This window comes from Urocampus carinirostris, chromosome 2 (genome assembly GCF_059441175.1).
Source record: "Urocampus carinirostris isolate Australia breed hairy pipefish chromosome 2, RoL_Ucar_1.0, whole genome shotgun sequence".
Classification (NCBI taxonomy): Eukaryota; Metazoa; Chordata; class Actinopteri; order Syngnathiformes; family Syngnathidae; genus Urocampus; species Urocampus carinirostris.
Window position 1 is genome coordinate 33490866 of NC_142350.1, and position 25040 is coordinate 33515905.

General features: G+C 37.0%; 1 protein-coding gene across 3 annotated transcripts in view; it reads left to right on the plus strand.

The window, feature by feature from the left end:
- grik2 (glutamate receptor, ionotropic, kainate 2) overlaps nt 1-25040 on the plus strand; it is a 282326-nt gene that overhangs the window by 188762 nt on the left and 68524 nt on the right. For all 3 annotated transcript variants that reach the window (XM_088326235.1, XM_088326237.1, XM_088326236.1), the window contains 4 exons: nt 2802-2909; nt 6723-6836; nt 14913-15119; nt 19694-19917. In XM_088326235.1, coding sequence (XP_088182361.1) covers nt 2802-2909; nt 6723-6836; nt 14913-15119; nt 19694-19917 — 653 coding nt within the window. The remainder of the gene's footprint in view (nt 1-2801; nt 2910-6722; nt 6837-14912; nt 15120-19693; nt 19918-25040) is intronic.

Consider the following 25040-nt stretch of genomic DNA (forward strand, 5'->3'; position numbering starts at 1 on the left):
TGGGATGAAAGTTATAATATTATAATTAAAGTTTTGAAAACTCTCTCGGTGTACCGTCTTTCGTTGTAAATATGTGTAACCGATGTATAATATGTATTTGCACCTGTATATTTTTGTAATGTATTTATTTGAGACACCTATTCTGATTTGTTTTGCAAATTAAAAAAGAGGGGCGGAGCAAACGCGGGCTGACGGGAAGTGGGGTAAAGGTGAGTGAGACCTGTTGTCGCGGCGGACAATAGTGGATATATATTTTTTCCACCCTTACCTTTGGAAATATATATTTCTTGGATTAGTTTCAACGGGCACCCGGACTCTGCAGGTCTGCATCAAACTTTAAGTACCGGTATGATTTTCTGTTCATTTTGCTAGCTGTTTTTTTTTGGACTGTGTACTTTATATTCAGTTACAATCGCGGGACTCAAAGCCGGGTTTGGGCTAATTTTGTGATAGTGTTACATGTTTTAATGTGGGCACATGCGGCTTATATACAGGTGCGGCTTGTGTAGGTATAAGATAAGGTTTTCCTCCTAAAATGTGGTGGGTGTGGCTTATAATCAGGTGCTCTCTATAGTCCGGAATTTACGGTACCATGTTCTATGAAATATTGATTCATACCAAGGTTCTAATAGCTCTGTTGTAAAGTTTTAACCCCTTAACAGACTTTTGATATTCAAATATGTGTCCCTACAATGTCAGCAGTCACAGAAATGCAATGCCACATATAATCGGAAAGCATAAACTCTTGGGATTCAATATGTGAGGACCATTTCAAAATGTACTTATCTCAGAAATATCACGATCAATCTGAAACAAGAAACATGAAAACTATAAAGCTGTAATATCGCACCTATAATTCCTAAAGGAAGTTCTGCTGATGAGTTGACATTCTGCAAAAGGGAGTCATTCCATCCAGGACTGTCCAGAGAATCCAACATTGTAAAATATTTACTCCAAAACACACGGTAATGCAGACGGACAAAAAAAATCCGCCTAAAGGCATATCTGTTTTGTTTTTAAATAAGCACATCCGTAAAAGTATTCCCAATATGGTAGTTAGCCTCTGACCTCTTGATTGACACCACTTGCAAGCTTTCTTTTAATTGGCCACAGCCCGCATTCGCCAATGGGGTTATGTTCGACAAAAGACAGAACGTCTCCTTTGGTCCCGGATATCCTCAGCCAGTAGTAAGTGATTCAAATAATGATTGACACTTCGGTTAGCGAATGCAATTCTGAACAGAACATTGGGCAGATATTTACTGTGTATCCAAACCAGACCCCAAAATCAAAGTGCGCAACACGCTTCATGGTTTATTTTTATTAGGTGCAAATGTGCTCAATCATTGAGTGACTTCTGGAAAGAAAAGTCAAACATGTACAACTCTTCCCAAATTTCCCAAAAATCGGCCATAGTAAAATACACAGTTACAAAAGTTTTCGTGCTGAGAGTTGGTTGTCTTCAAATGGCCACTTTTGGAAGCGCCCAAACATACCATTAAAAATGTGTAAAATACAGTGTTTAGGTTTTTAGGTTGTAATCAATTTGGACAAGGTACCAGGTAAGGCTTCAATACATGGTCTCACCTGTTTTCCATCTAAGATGCCCATGCTCCACTCATCTGCAGGCATTGAATTGCAAATTTAAAAAATCTATGCAGAAAATAAATACCTTCTATTTCTGTGTGGTTTACTCAATGTCAGGAGCACTTGCAGTGATTATTTTAGTCCTTTCAGTATTACTTAGCAACACGGCGGCGCAGTGGTTAGCGCGTGTGCGGCACAGTTCTATGGTTCTGGGAACCTCCTGTGTGGGTTCAAATCCAGCTACCGGACTTCCTGTGCGGAGTTTGTATGTTCTCCCTGTGCTTGCGTCCGGGCACTCCGGTTTCCTCCCACATTCCAAAGACATGCATTTAGGTTGGATTGGCCGGTCCAAATTGTCCCTAGGTGTGAATGAGCGAGCGAGTTGTCTGTCCTTGTGCGCCCTGCGATTGGCTGGCAACCAGTTCAGAGTGTCCCTTGCCCACTGCCCGATGATTGCTGGGATAGGCTCCAGCACCCCCGCGACCCTACTGAGGATAAGCGGTACAGCTAATGAGATGAGATGAGTTTTACTTAAAAAAAAACAAAAAAAAAACGGTCCATCTTCTCCAAAGGGTTCATGAAAAGCATTCATTTAAACTGTGGGAACGTCTTGGATTGGGATTTTAGGTAAATTTTACACGGACATTAAGGGGTTAATTAAAATGGAAAGGTATGTTTATTTGTTCAATTAAACAGTCTAAAAATTAATGAAATGTCCACCCTGTATGGTGATGTTTTCAAAGTTGAAGTTTTATGTGATGAATTTTGAAGACAATTCATACTTTTTTGGTTTATTGGTTGATATTGGCTATTTGTTGTTTACTATGGTGCTTATACATTCATCTCAATCAAAGAGTTACAGTATAATCTTACAAGCATGCATACAAGTGGTGGGCAATTTGTGGCCTACGGGCCCCAGGCAGCCCATCAGGCTTTTTAAATCCGGTCCAAATGTTAAAAACAGAATGATAATAATTGCTACATTTTCTTTACCTAATATTTCTTATCACATTTTTATAAAGAAATGTATCAAATTTAATGAAAAAAAAACCCTTTTCTCGGTTAGCTGTTTTGCATTTACAGTTTTTAAATGTTTGCTTTTAAATGTTTTACTTAAAAAAGAAACAGGATTTATTACTTTGATTTAATGGTCTATATACTCTTTCAAATATCACAATTTGTTTCATTTGTGATGTGTTCTCTTTATTTTTTAGGCACACTGGGATGGCCTTACTGGGAGGATAACTTTCAACCGAACCAATGGCTTGAGGACAGACTTCGACCTTGACGTTATCAGCCTAAAAGAAGAGGGCCTGGAAAAGGTTATGTCACACATTTTTGGAGGACATTTTAAGGAAATAATCAATAAGTGGAGCCTGTTTACAATGGTTAAGACTTTGTAATATTTAATTTGCCTTGTACAAGTGACTAAAACAATAATTCCTAACAATATTTCTGGCCTCCATTCTTGAAAATGCTTGAAAATATAACGCTATTTTCAAGGTTTGAAAAGCGCTGGAATTTTTGGTGAAGTAAATGCTTAAAATATTTGTCATGTTTCAGCAATCAGATCCAATAGACAGTGCATTAAATGAATACAAATAAAACTGCCAAGCCTGCTCTCGTGGCTTCGCTTTGCCATTTCATTGGTTCTTCTCTTCTCTAGTTTGTATAATGTTGTCATGTGAGGCGTCACGCCCGAGACGACAGGTTCACAAGACCAAGATATGGGCTGCTGTTTTAATGAACGATGGCTAGAAAACAGAAAAGGCAAAAAATGCTAAAATATAGAGCAAATCCACGCCCAGCATGCTGCAAAGTATGCAAAAAGAGATCCAACTCTTCACAAACTGAGAGTCAGCTCTCTCCAGTCATATGGAAGGTAATTCACAGAGGTGACTAGCTTAACTATGATCTTTTTTGCGAACTGTTTCCTACATGCTACACCTAAACTATCAAACGTGGATTAGTGCAAGGATTACTTGCTCTGTTATGGACATTCACTACTGGCCCTGCAAAAAATTAGGGTAGAGTTTCCCAGTAGGAACTTGTAATCGGAAGAACTTCCTGCGATTAAAAATGTTAGCTGCATTTTTACCCAACACCTACATTGGGAGAGAATTTTCTCAAAAACATTTTCACAAGTATTTCTCAGATCCGCAAATATATTCATTCAATACCTAAAAATGGTTTATTGATAAGGTTAATAATTGCATATGTAAATCGCAGATATATTTGTGGATCTACAAAATACACGAGTACAGCGTTAGTATTTTTGTGGATCTGAAAAAATGGAGTGTAAATATTTTGGAGACAAAATCACAAACCCTGCAAGGAGAAATATGAGATGGAACAATGAAACTTAATACCCGGAATAGGTTTTGGGATTACATTTTGATTTCCAGTTCACGAGTGTTGAAATAACAACCTCAAATGAAATAAAGAAAAAAAAGAAAGAAAAAAAAACACTCAAGGCTTCAGCCTCCGCGGTGCTCGACCTACGGCCTGTGTGCGCTTGCACCTCTATGAATAATTTAGGCCATTAATAAAAACCCCTTCAGAAGCCCTCCAGGCTCATGAAGCCTGAATTAAAGACTTGATTTGCAATTACAAAGCCTATCTCCAATCGCTAAAATACGAAGAGCCCTGAGGGGACTCGAGCGGATGTGCTTTGGAGTGTTTGTGGGCCACCGACACGGCAATGTGGGTGGGATGTAGGATTAGGGATTCGAGGATTTTTTTTTCTTTCTTCGGCTCTTTCATTGTTTTGTTCAAATAACATCCAGCCTTGGGTTGTTTCCAGAATGACAATAGATTTTATTTGAATGTTTTGAAAGGTGTTTTAAGTAAAATACAGGTGCAAAATAAACCGAGTAATAGAGCAATTAACAGTATTACCGACTGTTAGTTTACGACACCAGTTTATAGCTAAATACACAATATGCATTTTATATTAAATGAAATGATCTGCATTTATATAGCACTTTTCAAGTCAATGACTTCCCAAAGTGCTTTACAATGTGCTCCACATTTCCCAAGAGCGGCCTTGCAGCCATGTAAGGCGCTAACCTGCTTATTAGGGGTATTAGGGGTTCAGTGTCTTACCCAAGGACACTTCGACATGTAACACGGACGAGCCGGGATTCGATATGGGATCCCTTGATCCCAAGACGAGCGCTCTACCTCCTGAGCTACCTCTGCCGCCCCTAGATTTTATTTAGAAGATCTATGGAAACTAGAATTAAAACGGAAAGAAAGTGTTTGTGCTGATAATGTTGATTGTTCCTTGATTGTTCTAATGGACTTTTGCAGTATTAGCAGGTTTCATGTTTGGTTTCTTTCATTGTCTTAGAAGCACTTTTGACTAAAAAAACGACGCTCTTAAAGGTGAGGTGTGGAATTTAAAAACTTGCAATCAAGAATTTAAGCCAGGAGATGGTGGCAAAGTAACACATTATTTGCGCTCATTTCTTAGACACGCTTGATTAAACTCTTCCTTTTTCATCTTTTTGGGGGTTTGTTCCCTCTGAACAGGCCTGAAAGCAGATAGTTGCAATGGGAAACAAAGGATAAGGGCTCTTTGAACTCAGTTGGCTCTTGTTTAAAAAAGAAAGTCTTTAATTTTCACCACCAATAAAAATACTATTATGATAAGAAAATTGAAATCTGAAAACTATGTTCGTTCATCCTGAATATTTTCAGTTTCTGTCGGCTCTGAATTAATCTCAATTAGACAAAAAAGTAAAATAATTCAATGAATTTAGCAATTGTGTACAAGACGAAACCAAATAATGGTTTGTTTTAGACAAGACAAACTAAAAATGTAGCACTGCACGGTCACGAAAAGTTATATTTACCTTAATATTCCCCGGAAATTGAGTTGTTTTAAAAAAAAAGACAGTTGTATTATCCATACTTAGAACTAATATTTGTTAATATTGATTAATTTTGTTTCCCCAAAACATACTTAAAGACTCATACTGTACAAAATAACCCCTAACATTGTGTGATTTGCTCAAAACAACACAAAACATTGTTTGACTTGATCATAAGAATCCCTAAGATTGGGCCATTTTTTTACAAACACCACCAAAAATGTGGTTGTTTTTAAAACAGGCCACAAAAATTATCTTCAAATGCAACATGATCTAGCGCGTTTATTTACAAAATCTTAAAACAAGTTGGCTCATATTCTAAACAACAAATAATTTACCAAATATTCTCACATACAAACCAAATTTATTACGATGAAATACAATACTGAAATCAAGGAGTCAGCTTGTAGGCACATAAAACAAAATGAAGGCAAGAGGGCGTAATAAAAGCATAGCCACAGCCGTGGTCCCCCATCACCAATCTCTGCTCAGTCAATCGGCGCTATCCCAAGTGTGTTGAGGGTCAACATCTCATTTTATTGTTACATGCTGTGTTTTGTTGCCTTTTTCTATAATAATGGGTCCCATGAGAGTTAGTGAGGAAAGTAAGGGTGAAAAGGTGAAGCAAAAGTGAAAAACAGTGACACAACAATCAGGTCGAAAAAGGAAACAATGTATGTCATATACCCACTGCTTAATGGTATGTTAAGGGTTCAACATAGTTTTATTTTTATCTTTATTACTGGAACAGTAATCCTACTTATTTTATCTACACAATATATTTGTTTATGTAGTTTCATTAATAATTTGGTACGCATTTATTTTGGTATGTGGCTGTTTAGAAGCAATTTTAGGGGGTTGGGTTAAATGCAATGTGAGTATAAACGGTAATTAGTGCAACCCCCAACAATTGGTCATCCTTTTAAAGTGCCAAAAAACATTATGTGGTGTGATCTATTTATTGTACCAAAGAGCCTATTAAACTGGAACATTTCATTTGGAACAAGTCAAAAAGTGTGTTTATGTATCCCTGTCACAAAGTGTGTGAATCTGTCCTTATTTTAACTCAATGTGAGTTAAAATATTGGTACTGAAATCCCTAAGCTTAAACACAATAAAATATATTTATAAAAAATAAAAAAATCAAGATTCAGCATCCACTTCTCGAAACAAATGCTCCCCACGTTTCAAATGCTCCTAGAAAAAAAATATGAAATGTTAATTCCCAGATATTTAATGAGCATTTTCTTTACTTTTTAGATTGGCACCTGGGACCCTCCGAGTGGCCTCAACATGTCAGAAAACCAGAGAGGAAAGACAACAAACGTATCTGATTCCTTATCCAACCGATCCCTCGTCATCTCAACTATACTGGTAATTATTTTTAAGTTTTTTGTCTGTTTCAATTAGATCTAAAATGTGTTATGATGAGGGGCAACACTAGTCAGTGTGGTGGCAGTTACAATATTTCCTATTATTTTACCAACTTCCTATTTGAATTGGTTAAATCTAAACGCAATTTTTGATTCACATGAAGAATGCCACTTTAAATGATGTTTAGATATACATGTTATGTTAACTGATAAGCTAACTAGATGTATTTCATGTTTTTTTTGCAGGAATATTTCCAAATTTTACAAAATCAATTTAGCTTTTTAATGAAATCAGTATTTCAGTGCCTCAACAGTAAACATTGCTCTTTTTTAAGTGTCATCATAGAACAGCGTTGGGCAAATAATAATATAATTATATAATAATAATAATAATAATTTCCTTGTATTGTCATTCTGTGTAACAATGTACACAGAACGAAATGTCGATTGCACCTGACCCGTTGTAGCGAGCCGATGCAGCCGCAGCCAACAGAGGGCGCCACCGACCACTTTTTAAGTCTTAGGAATGACTCGGCCGGGGGCGCGAACCACCGACCTCCCAGTCTCAAAGCGGGCGCCTTACCATCTAGGCTACTGACGACCTGTGGCCCACATATAGCCAGTGAATGGAAATGCTCAGAATGTCATGACAATATATATAATAGTATACAAACTCCTACTAAGAAAAACTTTCTTTTTTAATACCACAGAAAAACTGCTCCGAAATTACGACAGAAATACTAAAAAAATACTGGTACAGGAATGCTAAAAAAATGATAGAACTAAAATACGACCGAAATGCTACTAAAATATTACATACATACTACAAAACTAAATAAGACATCTGGAAAATGAGTTTTTCAAAACTTTCACTTTTCAATCGAAAATAAACACACCATTTTAAATTTGTTTTTAACCAATTTTTGCTTGGTGGATTTTTTAGGCTACCAAAATATTCTTTAATTAAGTCAAAATAACATATGGTAATACTTAAGAAACTTGGCAGCTCGATAAGTAAATAAGTAAGTAAAACTTAAAAAAAAAAGAATCACTATTATACGCCAAGATATGTTGTGTATTTTTACTGTTCTTAATTTCCCCTGAAAGAAAATGTTGTTTTTGTGTATTTTTGTTATTTATTATTTCGATCCATTTTTTAACTTACCCCAGTTGACTGAGTGACTGGAAAAAAGCCTTTTTTTCCCTTAAGAGTAAATGTTGCCCAATTTTGCTCAAATAGAAAATAAAGGCTACTGATGGTTTATTTTATTCAATGTTCATGTAACGGGGATTTTTGTATCAAGAAAATATTTATTTTGTGCCAGTTGGAAACAAAGTAATTCTTACAGATCCACAAGAAACCCTTTAACCCATCCCTACCGCTCACCCCTTATCTATTGCGCTGTGCCTTCTGCGCCAAAAGCAAATACTTTGGGATCTTGTGACATGTCTACAAAATAACTGCTTGCACCTTGTTTTGGCACCATTATTTACAAAGAAAAATGAAGGCCAGCTACCTCAGCTTCCCCATGAGCAGTTTGCATGTTCTTCCTGTGCCCGAGTGGGTTTCCTTTGGGCACTCCAGTTTCCTCCCTTATTCCAAAGCCATGCATGTCAGGCCCATTGGCCGGTCCAAATTGTCCAAAGCAGGCTGGGATGGGCTCCAGCACTCCTGCGACCCGGCGCAGAAATTGGATGGATAAATGGATGAAAGTCAAAATAAGCCTTAATGAAGTAATTGTTGGGGGTAGACACATTTGAAGTGGTATATTACAATACAATACAAACATCATATTTGTTCCTTTATCTTCTTTGTTTTCTTTTATCCTCACTGTAAAATGTGAAACTGGAGTGCCTCGTCCAATTTCGTTGTCACAAAATGTTCAACCCATTTTGTAACAATGAAAATAAAGGTATATTCTATTCTATTCTATTCTATTCTATATTTGTTGATATTTGGGACACATTGTTCTTATTACATAAATTGTATCAAGTTATCAAATGTCACACATTGAAATAAAATGTGCTGAAGAATAAGCTTATTTCTGGAGAGCGGGTCGAGCGCTTTTGTTGATTTTTGTCTTGAGTATGGTGTCCCTCATTCCCAAAATAAAATCAAAATTTTTGCTTTTATGACTTTTTGAGTCAAAAAGGTTCCAAACACCTGCTTCAAGCCTTACACTTCTACCCTAACCCTCTAACCTTACCCCTTGTCCTAATCCTCAGACCCTCACATTTGAACCCAATCCCTTAACCCTATGCATCACTGTAGCCCAACCCGAACCCTAAATGCTGACCCCTAACCCTAACTACTAGCTACTGTATATGAGTGATTGCACAAATAAAATAAAATTAACAAATAAAAAACAACATTTGATTTTCCCAACTCTCAGCTTGCAGCAGTTTTCATTATTTGGCCCTCTATCCGTCTGAGTTTGACACCACTAGTACATTAAACAGTAAGCCATGTTTTACTTGTCAATGTGTTAAATACATAGTACAAACATGCATTACATCATTCCCCCTTTGGGTATTAAAAGGTATCGAATCGTTTGGAATAATAAGTGTGTATTTGCAAACTGCTGTCCCAACCTTAGAGTCACCCAGCAAAGTAATCTTATCATAAAGATAAAAAGTACATTCCGCCTAGAGCCATTGGAGTCTGACATATGTGCATAATGGATATATGAAAACTAGCAGAATAAAATATGTAAAAACATAAAGGCCCTCAGCCCTTTCAAACTTTATACGGAGATGTCATTTTTTATATGGTTTCCACTTTAAAAATCTTCAACTTCTCTACATAAAGCGGCCTTTTACTTTTAATGGCCATTTTTTGCTGTCCAATTGAGAAAATGATGCACGGCACTGTCAAAGCGCAACTTGCGACTGTCTCAGTAAAATAAAATCTCATTTTGGCGGTACTCAAGTTTCGCTCTCAGACAATTTGATGCGTGAATTACAGATCTGTTTTCCATCAATTATTTGATCAGACATGATGTAGTCGCTCCAAGTAACATCTACGTCATCGAATTAGTCTTATAAAATGAGGAAGCACACTTTTTCAGTTTCTGAAAGATCCTGAACCAGTGGTCTTTTAATACAGACCACAGAGAAAAAGGGGTCCAAGAATAATGACCATATATATAAGTATATAAAATACAAATTATTTTTTAAAAAGTGTTGGTTTTATTTTGGTATTAGTTTTGTCTACAGTTGTGAAAACTACAAAATTACTACAAAACTAAATATCTAATTTAGTTCTTGAAAACAGTTACCCTATGTTATTTTGCTTTAATTAAAAAAATAACAATTACTACAAAATACTGCTACAGTAAAACTAAATTACTAATTAAGGAATACCACAAACATACACAGATGCCATGATTGCCAATTTGGAACACCTGCGACGGCTTGATTGGCACCAACAGCCCGGACAAGCTGATTGGTGGCCACATCCTTCTTAAACCCCCGGCTTCAGTTCAGTCTTCGTCAGATCGTTGCGAGCTGTTGTGTTCCACGCAGTGAGCTTTCCCGTCCGACTCCGTTCCTGCTAAAACCTTTCTCCTGCCTGATCTCTGTTTTCGACCCGTTTCTGGACCTGACTACGCCTGTTCTGCCTGCCTCTGTTACCTACCCGTTTTGCTTCATTTCCTGCCTGCCTCCTGCCTACGACCCTGATTACGAACTTGACATCGCCCCTGATATCCAGCCCCGGCCAAACGACTTACCAGTCCCGCCTGTCTTCGTCCGACACGGAAGTGTCATTCCCGCCTCGCCGCTCCCGTTTTCCGTCAGTCCTCGGATCAAAGAAAGCAAGCCTTACTCTCCCTCTCTTTTCAATAAAAACTGAGAAACGCATGCTATTGAGTCATGTGTCCTTTCTGGTCTGTGACACACAGACAACTATTACGGAATTACTACAAAAATCCTACTACGGACATCTTACAAAATTACTAATACAGAAATCCTATAAATATGCTACAGAAAATTATTCTACAGAAATCTTGCAAAATACTATAAAAATAACACTAAAGTAATACTACAAGAATACCTAATAGATACCATAAAATTCTGACAACAGAAATACAAAAAAATCCTACTACAAAAATCCTACAAAAGAACTGTAAAAACACAACTACAGTAATACTACTAATTGACTTAAGAACTACTACAAAAATTTCACTGCGGAAATATTAAAAAAATCCTACTACAGAAATCCTACAAAATAATACAAAGATGACACTAAAGTATTACTACCAAAATAAGTAATATATACTATTAAAATCCTACTACAGAAATCTTACAATAAGATTACAAAAATAACACTAATTTTATACAGCAGAAATGTTTAATATATGACATGATAATCCTACTACAGAAATTCTACAAAAATCCTATTAGGGAGGGTACTACAAAAATCCTACTTCAGAAATCCTACAATAACACTGTGAAAATATAACTACAGCAATACAACAGAAATGCTACAAAAATCCTACTACGGAAATACTACAAAAATCCTTCTATGGAAAAACTACAAAAATACTGCTACGGAAATCCTCCCAAAAGTTCTAAATATAAAACTACGATAATGCCACAAAAATATTACTACGGAAGTACTACAAGAATGCTACTAAGGAAATGCTACAAAAATATGTGTATACAAATGCTACAAAAATTCTACTACAAAATTCCCACAAAAATACCCTCAAAATACAACTACAAGAATAATACAACAATACTGAAGAAATACTATGCAAATCCTACTATGGAAATACTTTAAAAAGCCTACTACAGAATGCTACAAAAATCCTAATACAGAAATCCTACTAAAGTACGATAAAAAGTACAACTAGAAAAGTACCGCTACGGAAATACGACAAAAATCCCACTATGGATGCTACAAAAATACTACTACAGTGATCCTCCTCAATACTAGAAAAATACAACTACAGTAATGGCAGTGATTGTTCTGTGCAAATTTCTTAGTGTAAAAATAGCACAATCAGGTTAATGGTGAGCTGTAATTATTGAGTGTGATACTTTTTCCTTTGCGAGCGTTCTGCGGAATGATTGGATTGCCGTTCTCATCAACTTCGAGGAAGTAATTGCCATATCTGGATACAGTCACAGGGAGGTGTTTGATGGCTTGTGAGCAGGCAGGAAAGCAGGGAGGGTATGACAATAATTGGCTTTGTTACATTTGATTGATGCCTATTTTCATGCCGCTTCTCCTCATGTTCACAGGGATAATGTACTATAAAACATGATGTAATTGCCATTACTGTTCTGGCCCGTCAGCATTTCATGTACTTTAGGAAAAACGACTGGAATACTCTTATGCCGTAGAGATTGTGTTGCTTGTGTCGTGTGATGTTGAAGTAGAACAAAAGAAAAAAAAATAGCTAGGAAGGAATATACCACGATTTTCCTACTATAAGCTGCACCTAAAACCCAGATTTGGCCAGAAATTTCTATAGTGTGCCTTAAAACTCAGGGCGTCATATACAGAGATACCTTGGGTATCGTGGTTAATTGGGACCAGAATTGCTCACGAAATGTGAAACTCTGCTAAGTAGCGTAGCACCTTCATAAAAGTCCTAAAATTCAAACTACTGTATCCCAAGATAATGTTCGTACCGACTGAGATTATACGACTGTAACTAAAGGAAAACTACAAATCTACAAATTAAAACACAGAGCACATAATTGCAGTTGAATGATAGGGCTTTATGTCATTATACAAAAGGACAACACAATTGGAAGGCTTTTCCTTTAAGACCAAGAAGTGACTTAGAAAGCGGCTGTAAGCTAGCAACGGGTAACCTCGACTTCAGCAAGATGATTAAAACACAACCGTCCAAAATGTAGCAATTTCCCACGAGCTGTAGCTCCAGGTCATCCATTTAATTGGTAATGGATCTGGCATTGGTGAGATACAAGCTCAGCAGTGGTGGCTTGAGGGCTTTAGATGTAAGCCTAGCCGTAGCCTTGGGCCAGACCGACAGCTCCACTATTGCCTTATTGCCTCTCCCAACACTCCCTCAGTCGCTTCCCGGACCCAATAATAATTAACGAAGCCCCCGCTGGTGATCACAATTTATTTGCGCTCTTCTGACTTTCCCCAGAGTCTGATGCAATTCATAAATTTATTTTTATTGTAACAAGCTGCTAGAGCTACTTGCTGTCACCGTCCTTCCCAGTTTGTTTTGGGTGAACACATTGACTTGTGTGCCTGCCTCGTTGTCTGACTGACACCGGCCTAGCACAATCGTGCACATAGACGGTGATACCCCCTCAACCCACAAAGCCCTCCTTGACCTGCCTCTGTGACCACATTTGCTGCGTGTGGTCTGCTGCAGAACACAATGCATGATACGTCGATATAAATGACATTGAAGACAATTCCATTCAATACAAAATCCATGAAGCAGCAAACCAGCAATAACCGAAGTGCAAAGTAGCTAGGGGTCCGCAAAATATGGTTGGTACGATCAGAAATGCATGTATTTCTACACGCTTGTGGGGGCTTTACGGTTTATTAATGTATATTACGGTATTTATGCATTGATTGATCAATCCAAAAACATCACTGGCCCAAATCGCAAAACATTGTATCCAATGTAGAGGGGCTGACGCTTAAGCACCAGGCCACATACCAAACATACAAAAACGCAATATATTTTATCTCATTATCACACAATTTTTACTGACAATGGCAGGAAACGAATTTTAGAGGACGGATCTATCAGAAAGTCATCCGTAAAGATTTAATTAAAAACAATATTCGATACATTTTCAGATGCACTAAATACAAATTTTCCTTGTCGTGCTTTTTTTGGAGTTAATGTATATCTTACACGACAACATTCCGTTTTCTCCATTTTCTAACATTTGTTCCTGGCACAGTAAAAATATTTAAATATTCAGATAAAATCCACTGCCTTTTTGCACGAAATATTTATCTCTGTAACCCGGGTTCTATTCCCAATGCATACAATGTTTTGCAATTTTGGTAATCCAAACTATTCAAGTGATCAATCGTTTGACTAAAATATACCACAGGCGTATAAAACGTGAAACACTTGTACACAAATGAAGTTCATGCTGTAGTTTTTTTTCCATTGTGCCAAAAGACCATTATTTAGGGATTCGCCTCATAAATAGTGAGGAAAAATTTGGAAGATTTTGTGATAGGCATTTGTAAAGCACTGCAATATGTTCATTGAAATATGAGGTTGTTAAAACTAAATTTACTTGCGCATCAAATCATTCTTCATGTTTATTATGCTAATCTATCGTATTTATTGTCTTGCGGCACACTCAGCATTTTCCCTCCTAAGCCACTTTGTCTAACTTCTCTGGTGGAGTCCCAAAATGTCCCAATTACCGTCGATGCAGACCCTAGCGTAAGTTGTTGACGCACACGGTAGCAGTTGTGGCTAATGTCGCATGATAGATGTGGATTTCATACTTTCACATGTGCTAGCAATTTTGGCTAATGTTGCTCAATAGATGTGAAGGGCATACTGTGGAGTTCTGTGTTTTTTACTCGCAATAGGAGTTTGTCCTTCCTATTTTATTTTGTAAAACAAATTATGCCCCACCCTTGCTGTTTTCTGTGTGTGCATTTACCTTGTGCTTCTCTTTGTACCGTACTTGTTCACGATGTCCATTGTGTTAAACCTTTGCAACACCTGGCGCCAACCGCGTTGGACTCCACTGCCCATCAGTATTTTGCTTTTGGTTTGCAGAGGCACTTTTGGAGGGAGACTCGGCGTCAAGTATCAAACATGTTTAACATTTTTGCCGCTCGGTCGCCATAGGAGAAAACGGCGATCTACCCTTTTCTGCAAAGCAGGCATTTTGAACAATGCTCACTACGTTGTTATCAAATCCAATTCACACAGCAGCACACACTGATATTTGTGTATTACAATATCCTGTGTTATATTATACATGTTATGACTATTTGGTTTCAGTTCCCAAGTGGCACACAACACTAAAAGCAGACGCAAAATATCCAGACAGATCCATGCACATTTTACGTACATGTCCTTTCTCTCACGTTTGCCAGGAGGAGCCATATGTGATGTTTAAGAAGTCCGACAAGCCCCTATACGGGAACGAGCGTTTTGAGGGCTACTGCATCGACCTGATGAGAGAGCTGGCACACATCTTGGGCTTCACCTATGAAATCCGCTTAGTAGAAGACGGCAAATATGGTGCCCAGGAAGAAAACACAGGCCAGTGGAATGGAATAGTCAAAGAATTAATGGAGCATGTAAGTCTTAAACAGTATTTGTTTTAACACTGCAGTTATAACGGTGCAATTTTGTTTGACACAAAATGAAATTAAATACTTTTTCAGTTATCCAAAGTATTAGAGTACCATATTAGAGTACCATAAGACCATAAAGCTCATCTAAATACCCCAAAGTTGGCCAGAAATTCAAATTTGCGCCTTATATCCTGGTTGTACAGATCCCTTGGTGTTTGTGGTTAATGGAGACAGAACCACCCACCAAGTAGCGTAACTTCCTTCGGGATGATCTTTTTACAGACTGAGACTTCGAACGAATGAATTAAAAAAAATCTAGGTTAGTTGATTTCAATACTAGCATACAAGTGCACAATGTAATCTATGTAAATGTTTTCAACCTTGTTTTAGCCGAAGTACTTTTTTTTATTAAAAAAATCTCAAGGCTCACCTTACATTGAAAATGTTAAAAAATATTTTTCCCAGCACCAGTTTTCATTATCTATGTATTTAAGTTAAAATTATTATTATTAACTGTCTAAATTGACAGTGTGGACTGTATCTTATAATGTTTGCTCGCCATTGTGCAGGGGCTAATAAAAGTTATTAATCCTGGTTAATAATTTTGCAGTAATTTGGAATTTTAGTTTATGTCTAGCATGTTTTCTAAAATTGTCTATCATTTCATGTTGTTTTTTTTTGAGAAAAAATAACAAAAATAATACTGAAATTGAAACAGTGAAACACAGAATTTGTACTTTGTTCAATTTTTTTTCTGTTTCATTATTATTTTTTCAGTAAAGTAAGATTATAATAAAAAAAATGCAAAATTATGTGAAGGTGTTTACCTTATTTGAATGTTTTAAGGGCATTTCAAAAAGTTTCATAAAACAGAATAGGTTTGTGTACCCATGTACGGCATCGCGCCAATGGAGTCGAGTACACAAAGAGAAACCTAGTAATAGGCTTCCTCCTACTTATATGGATGTACATTATATTACAGTTACTGGTTGATCACTGAAAGAAAGCAAAGATACAAATTAATAGTGGGGAATTAGTGTGCCCCCGCATACTGGTTTAAAAAACAAAGGTATCTGAATATTCATTTCTCAGGAACCAAATGAGATACTAAGTCAATGATTTATGGCAGTGGATTTATTAATTACCAATTATTTTTCATATTACTTTTTCTATTTTACATTTTAGTGTACTATTGGCAAACAATGCATATTTCTGTTCATCAAAGATTACAGATCCATGTTCCGAAAAGAAGGAAAACAAACAATTTTGCAGAAAATAAAATAAATACAAAAATAAGAAAACCAAATACTGAATTCTCAGCCAACATAAAAATACATTTTTTTCCTGCAGCTTTTAGACTGTATTAGAGCTAAAAGTGTTCGGAGAGCATAGATCCCGTCATGAGTCATTTCCCCAGTAGACCTTATTAAAGCATACACAATGTGCTCGCAGTCAACGTTAATTGCTCCCAACAACATTCCATTTTCGCTAAACTGCTTGGATAGAAAAATAGCAGCCACTGTGCAGTCAATATCTGACCCATTAGAAGTAACACCCGATGGGTGTCAACTACTTCTTAACTCGGGCTTCTGCCCTCGATCAATACACTGTATGATTTGTGTGTGTGTCACAGTTGGTGCACCATTGGGGCAATATGAACCGATACGAAGGGGGGGAAGGTGGGCGGTTCAGCCGGGAAGACAAGAAAAGTTTCTCAGGAGTCAAACTTTAGGGTAGCGCTATGTCACATTGATACCCAACCTTATCATGGTGAAGTAGGACTAACCTGTGCAATGTGTTTTGGGCTTGGGGACATTATAAGGAATGGATTAAATAGATGTGCCTCTGTCATTTATTTTAACAAGAACTGCATTTATATTATAAAAGTATGCACATTGAACAAATACAGAGCTAAATTGACATATCACCTAAAATGTTTGCCCTCAAGTTAATAGTCCATAAAAAAATCCAAAAAATGTAAATCATTTTTAAATAAAGTTTATAAATATCAAGAACCAGGACAGGATCAGGACCCAAATGCGTGACGTTTCTCACACAAGCCTTTTAATGGGGAGTCATGCACGTTAGGCAGCAGTCTGGCGTGGAATGATAGGAAGCCACAGGCCGACGAGATCGATACCAATTGCCCGAGCAGATATCGGACAGATGGGGTCGATACCGGACAGGACGGGACAGACAGGATTGATATCAAAACAGGATATCTACATTAACCAGGACAAACTAGACAGGAACAAAACTGGCAACTGATATTAAACAACAGGACGGAGAGGATTGTTATCAAAACAGGATATCGAAACTAAAATGGAAAAACTAGACGGGAACAAAACTGGAAACCGATAACAAACAGGACAAAATAAACAGGAACAATACCAGACAGGAAATACCAACAGGAAACAGTCTTGCGGGGTAGAGGTTCGTGGACGGACTGACAAAGGAAGAGTGAGAGCACTGAGCTTAAATAGACGGAAAGGCAATCTGTCAACGAGCCGCAGCTAGCGCCACACGGGCGGGGCCAATTGGGCGTCATGGCAACCGTGACAATAAATAAATAATACGTGATGCCATCAGTGAAGTGTGTTGAGATTGTTTGGTGAGACATTGATACGTTTATAGCTTAGAATAAGGAATGAAGGCATCAATGAATTTTTAACTTACAAGTAGAACAGGAGAGGACAGTACAAAAATTCCCTCAAAACACAAATTACAAATCTGTGCTAACAGCCCACTGGTACGCACGTTCTTTTTGGACAAATTTTCAAAGAGCAAGTCTACCTCAAAGGGTGTGGGTATCAAATTATAGCAACATTATTGCCCGATAGAGACAAAGATTTAGACAGAACAGACCAAAGAGTTGTTTAACTCGTCGTTTTTTTTTTTGTGTTCATCCATATATGTTAGAACAGATTACTGTTCTCTCTTCAATTTTTCTCATATAAACAGGCATTTTTGTAAATACTCATAGTTTAAGAATTTTGCATTTATTTCACATAACATGAGCTACACCTAGAGGGACCGCACATACTGCACATATTTTTGTATAACGCGCACTTGATTATAACATGTACCGAATTGTTTTTTATAAAAATCTGTATAAGAAGTCGTTTCACTTTTTCTCAACTGTAACTTTGCAACAGAAATCGAGCCCAGGTCACAGCATTGGGAGTCCCAAATTCTGACCACTGGTGCACCAGTAATATATATAACATATAAGAAAGGCGTTTAATCTCATCATCACACTATTTATATTCATGGTACCAGAAAAGAATGGTAATTTCATTGTGTATTTTACATGTTACAGTGACAAAAAAAATAGACAATTGTATTCCATTTCAAGAATTGAAAGTGACAAATGTTGTTGAATGTGTGGGGCCTTGTATTAAATCATTCAACAACGTAAACTATGAACACAAATGAAAAATGAAATTTTCATTGTATTCATCTTATGTCCTCCCAAGTCCAATTCCTCATCAGATGCACTGTCTCTTTTTTTCAATATATTCTTTAAAGTTTTTTCTCTGGTACCATGACTAAAAATAGTCTAGTCATGTTCATTTGTATAGCCCTATATTACAAGGTAGGAATTACAAGGAAAAACTCAAAAACCTCAACATGAAATAAATGGAGAAACATTGAGGAGGGAACACATATGAGGTAATCCCCCTTCCAGGATGACCAAGCTGCAACGGATGTTGCAACAACACATAATAGATAGATATTGTCAACATGAAAAAAAAGGTTATTCATAAGCTATGAATATAAATGTGTTTTAAGCCTGGATTTAAACAGATATAGTGTAATAATGAGATAAAAACCTACTGCCTTTGCATATGTTGTCTATATTACTGGTGGAACAATGGTCGGCTTTTGACGCTTTCACGACCACGATCCGGGTTTGATTCCTGTTGCATTCAATGTTTTGCGATATTTTTGCACTGATCAATCATTGCACAAATATGGTATAAATTTGTGTAAAACGAGGACACAAACGGAGTTCTTTTTTTAGGAAACACACATGCACACACACACACACACACAAATTTTCTGACATCTTGCTGCTATGGCTACCCCTCAAAAACACAAAGCGTACAAAAGTCAGGGCAAAAAAATTAGAAGAAACATGTTTTTTCAATAACTGCTAGTCTTCGTGGTTTGTAATCTTCCTTGTGCTTTTTGACACTCATTTTCAGCTGTATTACACAAAACAGCAATATCTCGTGGTCAAAGAATCCCATAAAGGGAAAATAAAAGGTAATAGTTACAGTCACCATTAAGAAGTCAGGGCTTTCTCAACTATAGTACACTGCTAAAAACAATTGCTGATGAGTAATCCCCCCTCTCTCTGAATTTGACCCGTTGCTTGAAATACAAATAGGGTTAAATGAAAATGTTGTCGGGCCATGGGTCCAGAAAGAGGTTGCCTTTAAATTTCCCGCAGAGTGCCTGAAAAACAACACTCCCCATGACTACATTGTGTTTTCCTAATGGGATTGCCTCTAAATGTTTCCTCCGCCCTTAACTTATGGCCTATCCTTCTCCCTTTTTATGTTTATTGACAGAGAGCTGATCTGGCAGTGGCGCCTCTCGCCATCACATACGTGCGTGAGAGGGTTATTGACTTCTCCAAGCCCTTCATGACTTTGGGTATAAGTATACTCTACCGCAAGCCGAATGGGACCAACACGGGGGTCTTCTCCTTCCTCAACCCCCTCTCGCCCGATATCTGGATGTATATTCTGCTGGCTTACTTGGGTGTCAGTTGTGTGCTGTTTGTCATAGCCAGGTAACATGTCGCTTATCAGCCGATCTCACACACAAAAGTCGCTGTCTTGTTTCTACGTTGCATTGATGTCTAACGAGGGGGGCTACTCTCAGTAATTACACTTGAGGTATCCTGGGCATGCTGACGATGGAAAACCATGGTCGTGTATACCGGTGGTCGGCGGTCCTTTCCTGTACCACGGACCAATTTAATGTCCGACAATATGTTCAAGGCTAATCAATACCCATACGAAATGTCACCAACTTTTGGTACTTCACTCATGTTGGTTTTCTAAATGTAAATAAACAAACACACACAAGAATATATACATATATATGTATGTAAACAAATAAAAGGAAATATGAAAGAAAATTCAAATTAATACTAAAACATCATGAATTTAAAGCAAAATAACCAGAGCAACTTGTTTCAAAATAAATGTATAACGTTGAGAAAATGTTATTTGGGTTTTGATTAGAAATGTGTCTCTTGTACATAGCACGGTTAATCCAATTTTAGTCTAATGTAATCGAGCAAAAATGGCAGTTGGAAGGGACTAATAACTAAATGAGAAGAGACTAATGATCAAATAAGATTCCACTCACACAGAGCCACAGTAAAATAATAGTTAAGTACTTAAACATGGCCTTTTTTGATTTCAATAGTTCTTTACCCAAATCAGTCCATACGCCAAAATGTACTATATTTGGTATACATCTGTTCTTACAACAAAAATATAATTTTATACCATTGAACTGTTTTAAATTACATTTTTCTTCAACGCTTCATTAACAGAAAAAGTACATAATTGAAAAATAATGCCATTTTGATCTTGTTGAGTGCTGAAGGGCAACTTTGGTCATTCCTGTTTGAATAACTCGCTTCAAAGAAATCCAGGAAATTGATCCACGAAATTGTGTTTATTCTGATGCATTTAATTGGCTAAAATACACAAAACTACACTTCAGAAATTACAAAGAACCTTCCTTAATGGTCAAAACACGCCAATGTGCTTTTCGTTTTTAACGGATTAAGGGTCTTTTGGTGCATAAGGATTAGTGGGTGGCTGAATTTTGGGGGTGGCGTAAGTGGATGGTTAGCCTTATGAGTCCTGAAGAGACCACCCTTGTTTGCCAGTGTATGTCATTGCATGTTTATGTTTTTGTTTGTATTTGAATGCAAACTTGCCAGAACGGCCAAAAACTCAATCTACTAAAACAGACGTATTGCTCAAAATGAATGTAATGTGAAACTCACACCTAATACCTGATATTTAAGGTAGGGCTGCTTCTCTTTTAGTTAGTGAATGTATCCTAAGTGGAAGAAGATCATAAACACAGAAGTTCTCACACAATTAAAGTTTAGTATTGTGCAGTATTTTGCAGGTAAGATACATAAAAAGTTTGCACTAACTCTAAAACTTTCAGCAGACATGGCTTCCAGCCACGACTCGACAGTTTTATTGTTAGCGCTTGTGTTATTTTTTTCTGGTGTTACTGGCATTATGATTTTACCAAATTTCAAAAGGCAGCAACTGTCATCTAAGTTGGTTCAGAATATGCTCCTTTAGCTTTACTCGCATAAGCGTTTTGGTAAGTGCATACGCTCTCCTTTCGGTTAAGTCTTTTCTCCAAAACTTAAATCCATAATGGTCAGTGGTTGCATGTTTGATGTTATGAAGCAGCAAAAGAATATCTAATAACAGGATACATTGTGAATAAAATACTGATTTAAGCACCCAACGATTTATTTGCAAATAAAGTACAGCAAAAGAAAAACACCAACAACAGAAAAATTAGTTATGTCAAGCACCATCAGTCTTGTAACACTTCAATAACACACGCCAACATTTTTTTTATTTTGTAAATGTTGTCTATATTTCACTATATTTCTCCAACGATTCAATGGTATTTTTAGTCTACCAAATCAGGAAATACAATTGATTTTTCTCCAGCAGGTTAGTTTTGCGTGCCAGGTCAATTTGTAAGGTAAAAAATACAAATGGTAAATGTTCTCCATTTATATAGCGTTTTTCAAGTCAATGAAGACCTCCCAAAGCGCTTTACAATGTGCTTCACACTAACCCATTCACACACACTCACACACCAATTAGGAGTCAGCCATGCAAGGCGCCTACCTGCTTATTTGGGGGCATTAGGGATTCAGTCTCTTGCCCAAGGACACTTCGACATATAACACGGAGGAGCTGGGAATCAAACCTGCGACCTCTTGATCCCAAGACGAGCGCTCTACCTCCTGAACTATTGCCCCAATTATTAGTAAATAAAAATATCAGATATAACAATATAATATAAATATAAATATATAAATTTGAAAAATATCAATAAAAAATCAGACCCTGTGACAAAATTGATTGCATTTTGGAGTATCATCAACACATTTTTGTCAATAAACATCATCCCACTTTATCCCAAATAAGGTTTTACAGAAAAAAAATATGTCTGTCCAACAACGGGTATTGATTACCTGATGGAAACATTGATTACTTTAAACTGATTGATGAACATTGATAAATGTATATAAGTAAAAGTTGATTTCATGTCTCGTCACCATTGCCTCATTTAGGCTTGTTTTAAAAATCTCCACAAATGCGTACACGTATAAAACGAGCCCATATATCAAAAATTTCACCTGACTGAGAAAAAAGAATGCAATTTCTGGATTCAGTACTTCTGATTCATCCTACAACAGCTGACAAAAGATTGGTAACAGATTTAGTGTTGACACGAGTAACACGTTTTCGTAGAAGAAACGACATGATTTTCTTTTATGTGGTTAAAGTATGTATGTATCCTGTAGTCAGTTAAAATACTGTACATATAATGTTCCCTTGATTTTATGGCTAATTCTTACCCTAGTATTCTCGATAGTTGACAGTGTAAAATAAAATAAAACAAATAGAGTGGCCCTTCTACATACAGAACAAGATAATACTTTCCTGGATTGATCTCGTATGTAGAATTTCTCGTATTTTGAATGCATTTTCTCCATAAGAAATAATTGAAAACCAATTATTCTGTCCCCGTCCTCCCTAAATAGTCAAAGTTAAATAAATATAAAACACACCTTCCTAAACAATAAATATACATTCAAATAGAAAATGTGAAAATAGTTATGAGTTAAATATGATGATATTAAAAAAAATAAAATGTGGGTTTATTATGAGCACTTTAGTAGGCAGTTTTGTAGTAGTTTAGTGAGGGCGATATGTGCGGGAGGAGTGAGGAAGCAACAGAGACTGTTAGGTATAGAGAAGCACTCACAGTACACCTACAATTTAAGTGACTATCTCTTTAAATGAGAAAACTGAATAAAGTTTTTATGGCGGGAAACATATGTGCTAACTGGAACAAGCTGATGCTGGTGGGGAGCAGTCTCAAGTGCACAGCCCTCTAGTGGTAGCATCTGGAAATGTATGCCCGGCAAGAATTTTGCCCAAAAGACATCTCGTATCTCAAATATCTTGAAACTTAAGTTCCTTGTTTGTAGAGGGACCACTTTATATATATTGTCTTTGTCCTACATTGTGACGCATTTTAATGTGTATACCTTTCTGGAAAGTGGTTATTAGAAATTATTTTAATCATGGCTATGATCATAAAAATTGTAAACAAAAAATTAATTATAACCCGCATTTTGTGGTATAATAGAAAGAGACCCCAAGGATGAATTTGAGAACGAAATGAAAATGTCAAAGTGGTGTTTGCCAATTTCCCCCTCAGTTGATTGCTCAGCTTTATTTAATGTATCAACATCGATACACATCTGACGATAAACTCGTATTCATGACCGTGGTCACAGTGACATGTAGAGACTATTTCAACAACAATGATTCATCTACCTTGACATTTCTGTGGGGTGGCCCTGCCCTTGTGCAAGGATAAAAGATGGACATTCCACACATATTGCAAGAGACTTTTTTCCATCCATCCTTTATCTGACTTTGCACAAAATATCTTGCACTGAACTGCAGATGACCGGAGATAACGCAAGGACAGTTTAATTGAAATGACAGCAGAGCAGATAAACAGCAGCACAATAAAAGAACAGTCTAGCATGTGTGGCCTTAAACAAAAAAAATCACAAAAGCATCAAGAAAACATACATGCCCATGATGATTATTATATATTGCTGTGACGTGCTGTAAATTCCAGACTACAGAGTGCGCCTGATTGAAATCCTCATGCTCAAATTTAAGAACAAAGCTCAATTTTGTATTGTATGAGCCGCACTGGATTTTATACCACAAGCTCTAAAAAGCCGGAAAAAAGATCTAATGAACATACCGTAAATTCCGGACTATAGAGCGCACCTGAATATAAGCCGCACCCACCACATTTCGGGAGGAAAACCGATTTTGTACATACACAAGCCGCACCTGTATATTAGCCGCATGCGCCCACATTGGTATAACGCAATTGAAACACGAAATCAACCCATACCTGATTACGTCCAAAAACACAGCCGGCAAACGGAACGGAAAATGATACCGTTACTTAAGATTTAATGCAGACCTGCAGAGTCCGGGTGCCTGTTGAAAGTAATCCAAGGAAAAAAGTGTATATTTCCAAAGGTAAGGGTGGGAAAAGTATATATCCACTATTGTTGGCCGCGTCCACAAACACGTCTCACCTTTACTCCACTTCCCGTCAGCCCGCGTTTGCCCCGCCCCTTCTTTCTCATTTGCTCGTACAAAACATATCAGAATAAGTTTCTAAAATAAATACATTACAAAAATATACAGTTGCAAATAGATATTACACATGGTTACACATATTTACAAAGAAAGACGGTACACCGAGAGAGTTTTCAAAGCTTTAATAATAATATTATAACTTTCATCCCAAACCGTGCCTGTGAAGGGTAGCAAAACGCTACTAGTAACACGCTCTCAACAAAGTAAACAGCTCTGTTAAAAAAATATATCGTACGTTAATAAGCACGGTAAGCCGACCTTATCTTCCTCCATATAACTGACGTCATCAAAGTCGTCTTCCTTCAGTATGGGAAAGAGACTTTGACATATAGACGTCGTCCCACGCTCCCTTATTCCAAAACACGCTAGCTTCACGCTGATGAGAGCATGTCTACGCTGATTTAATTTGTGCACAAGCTAAGAAGTT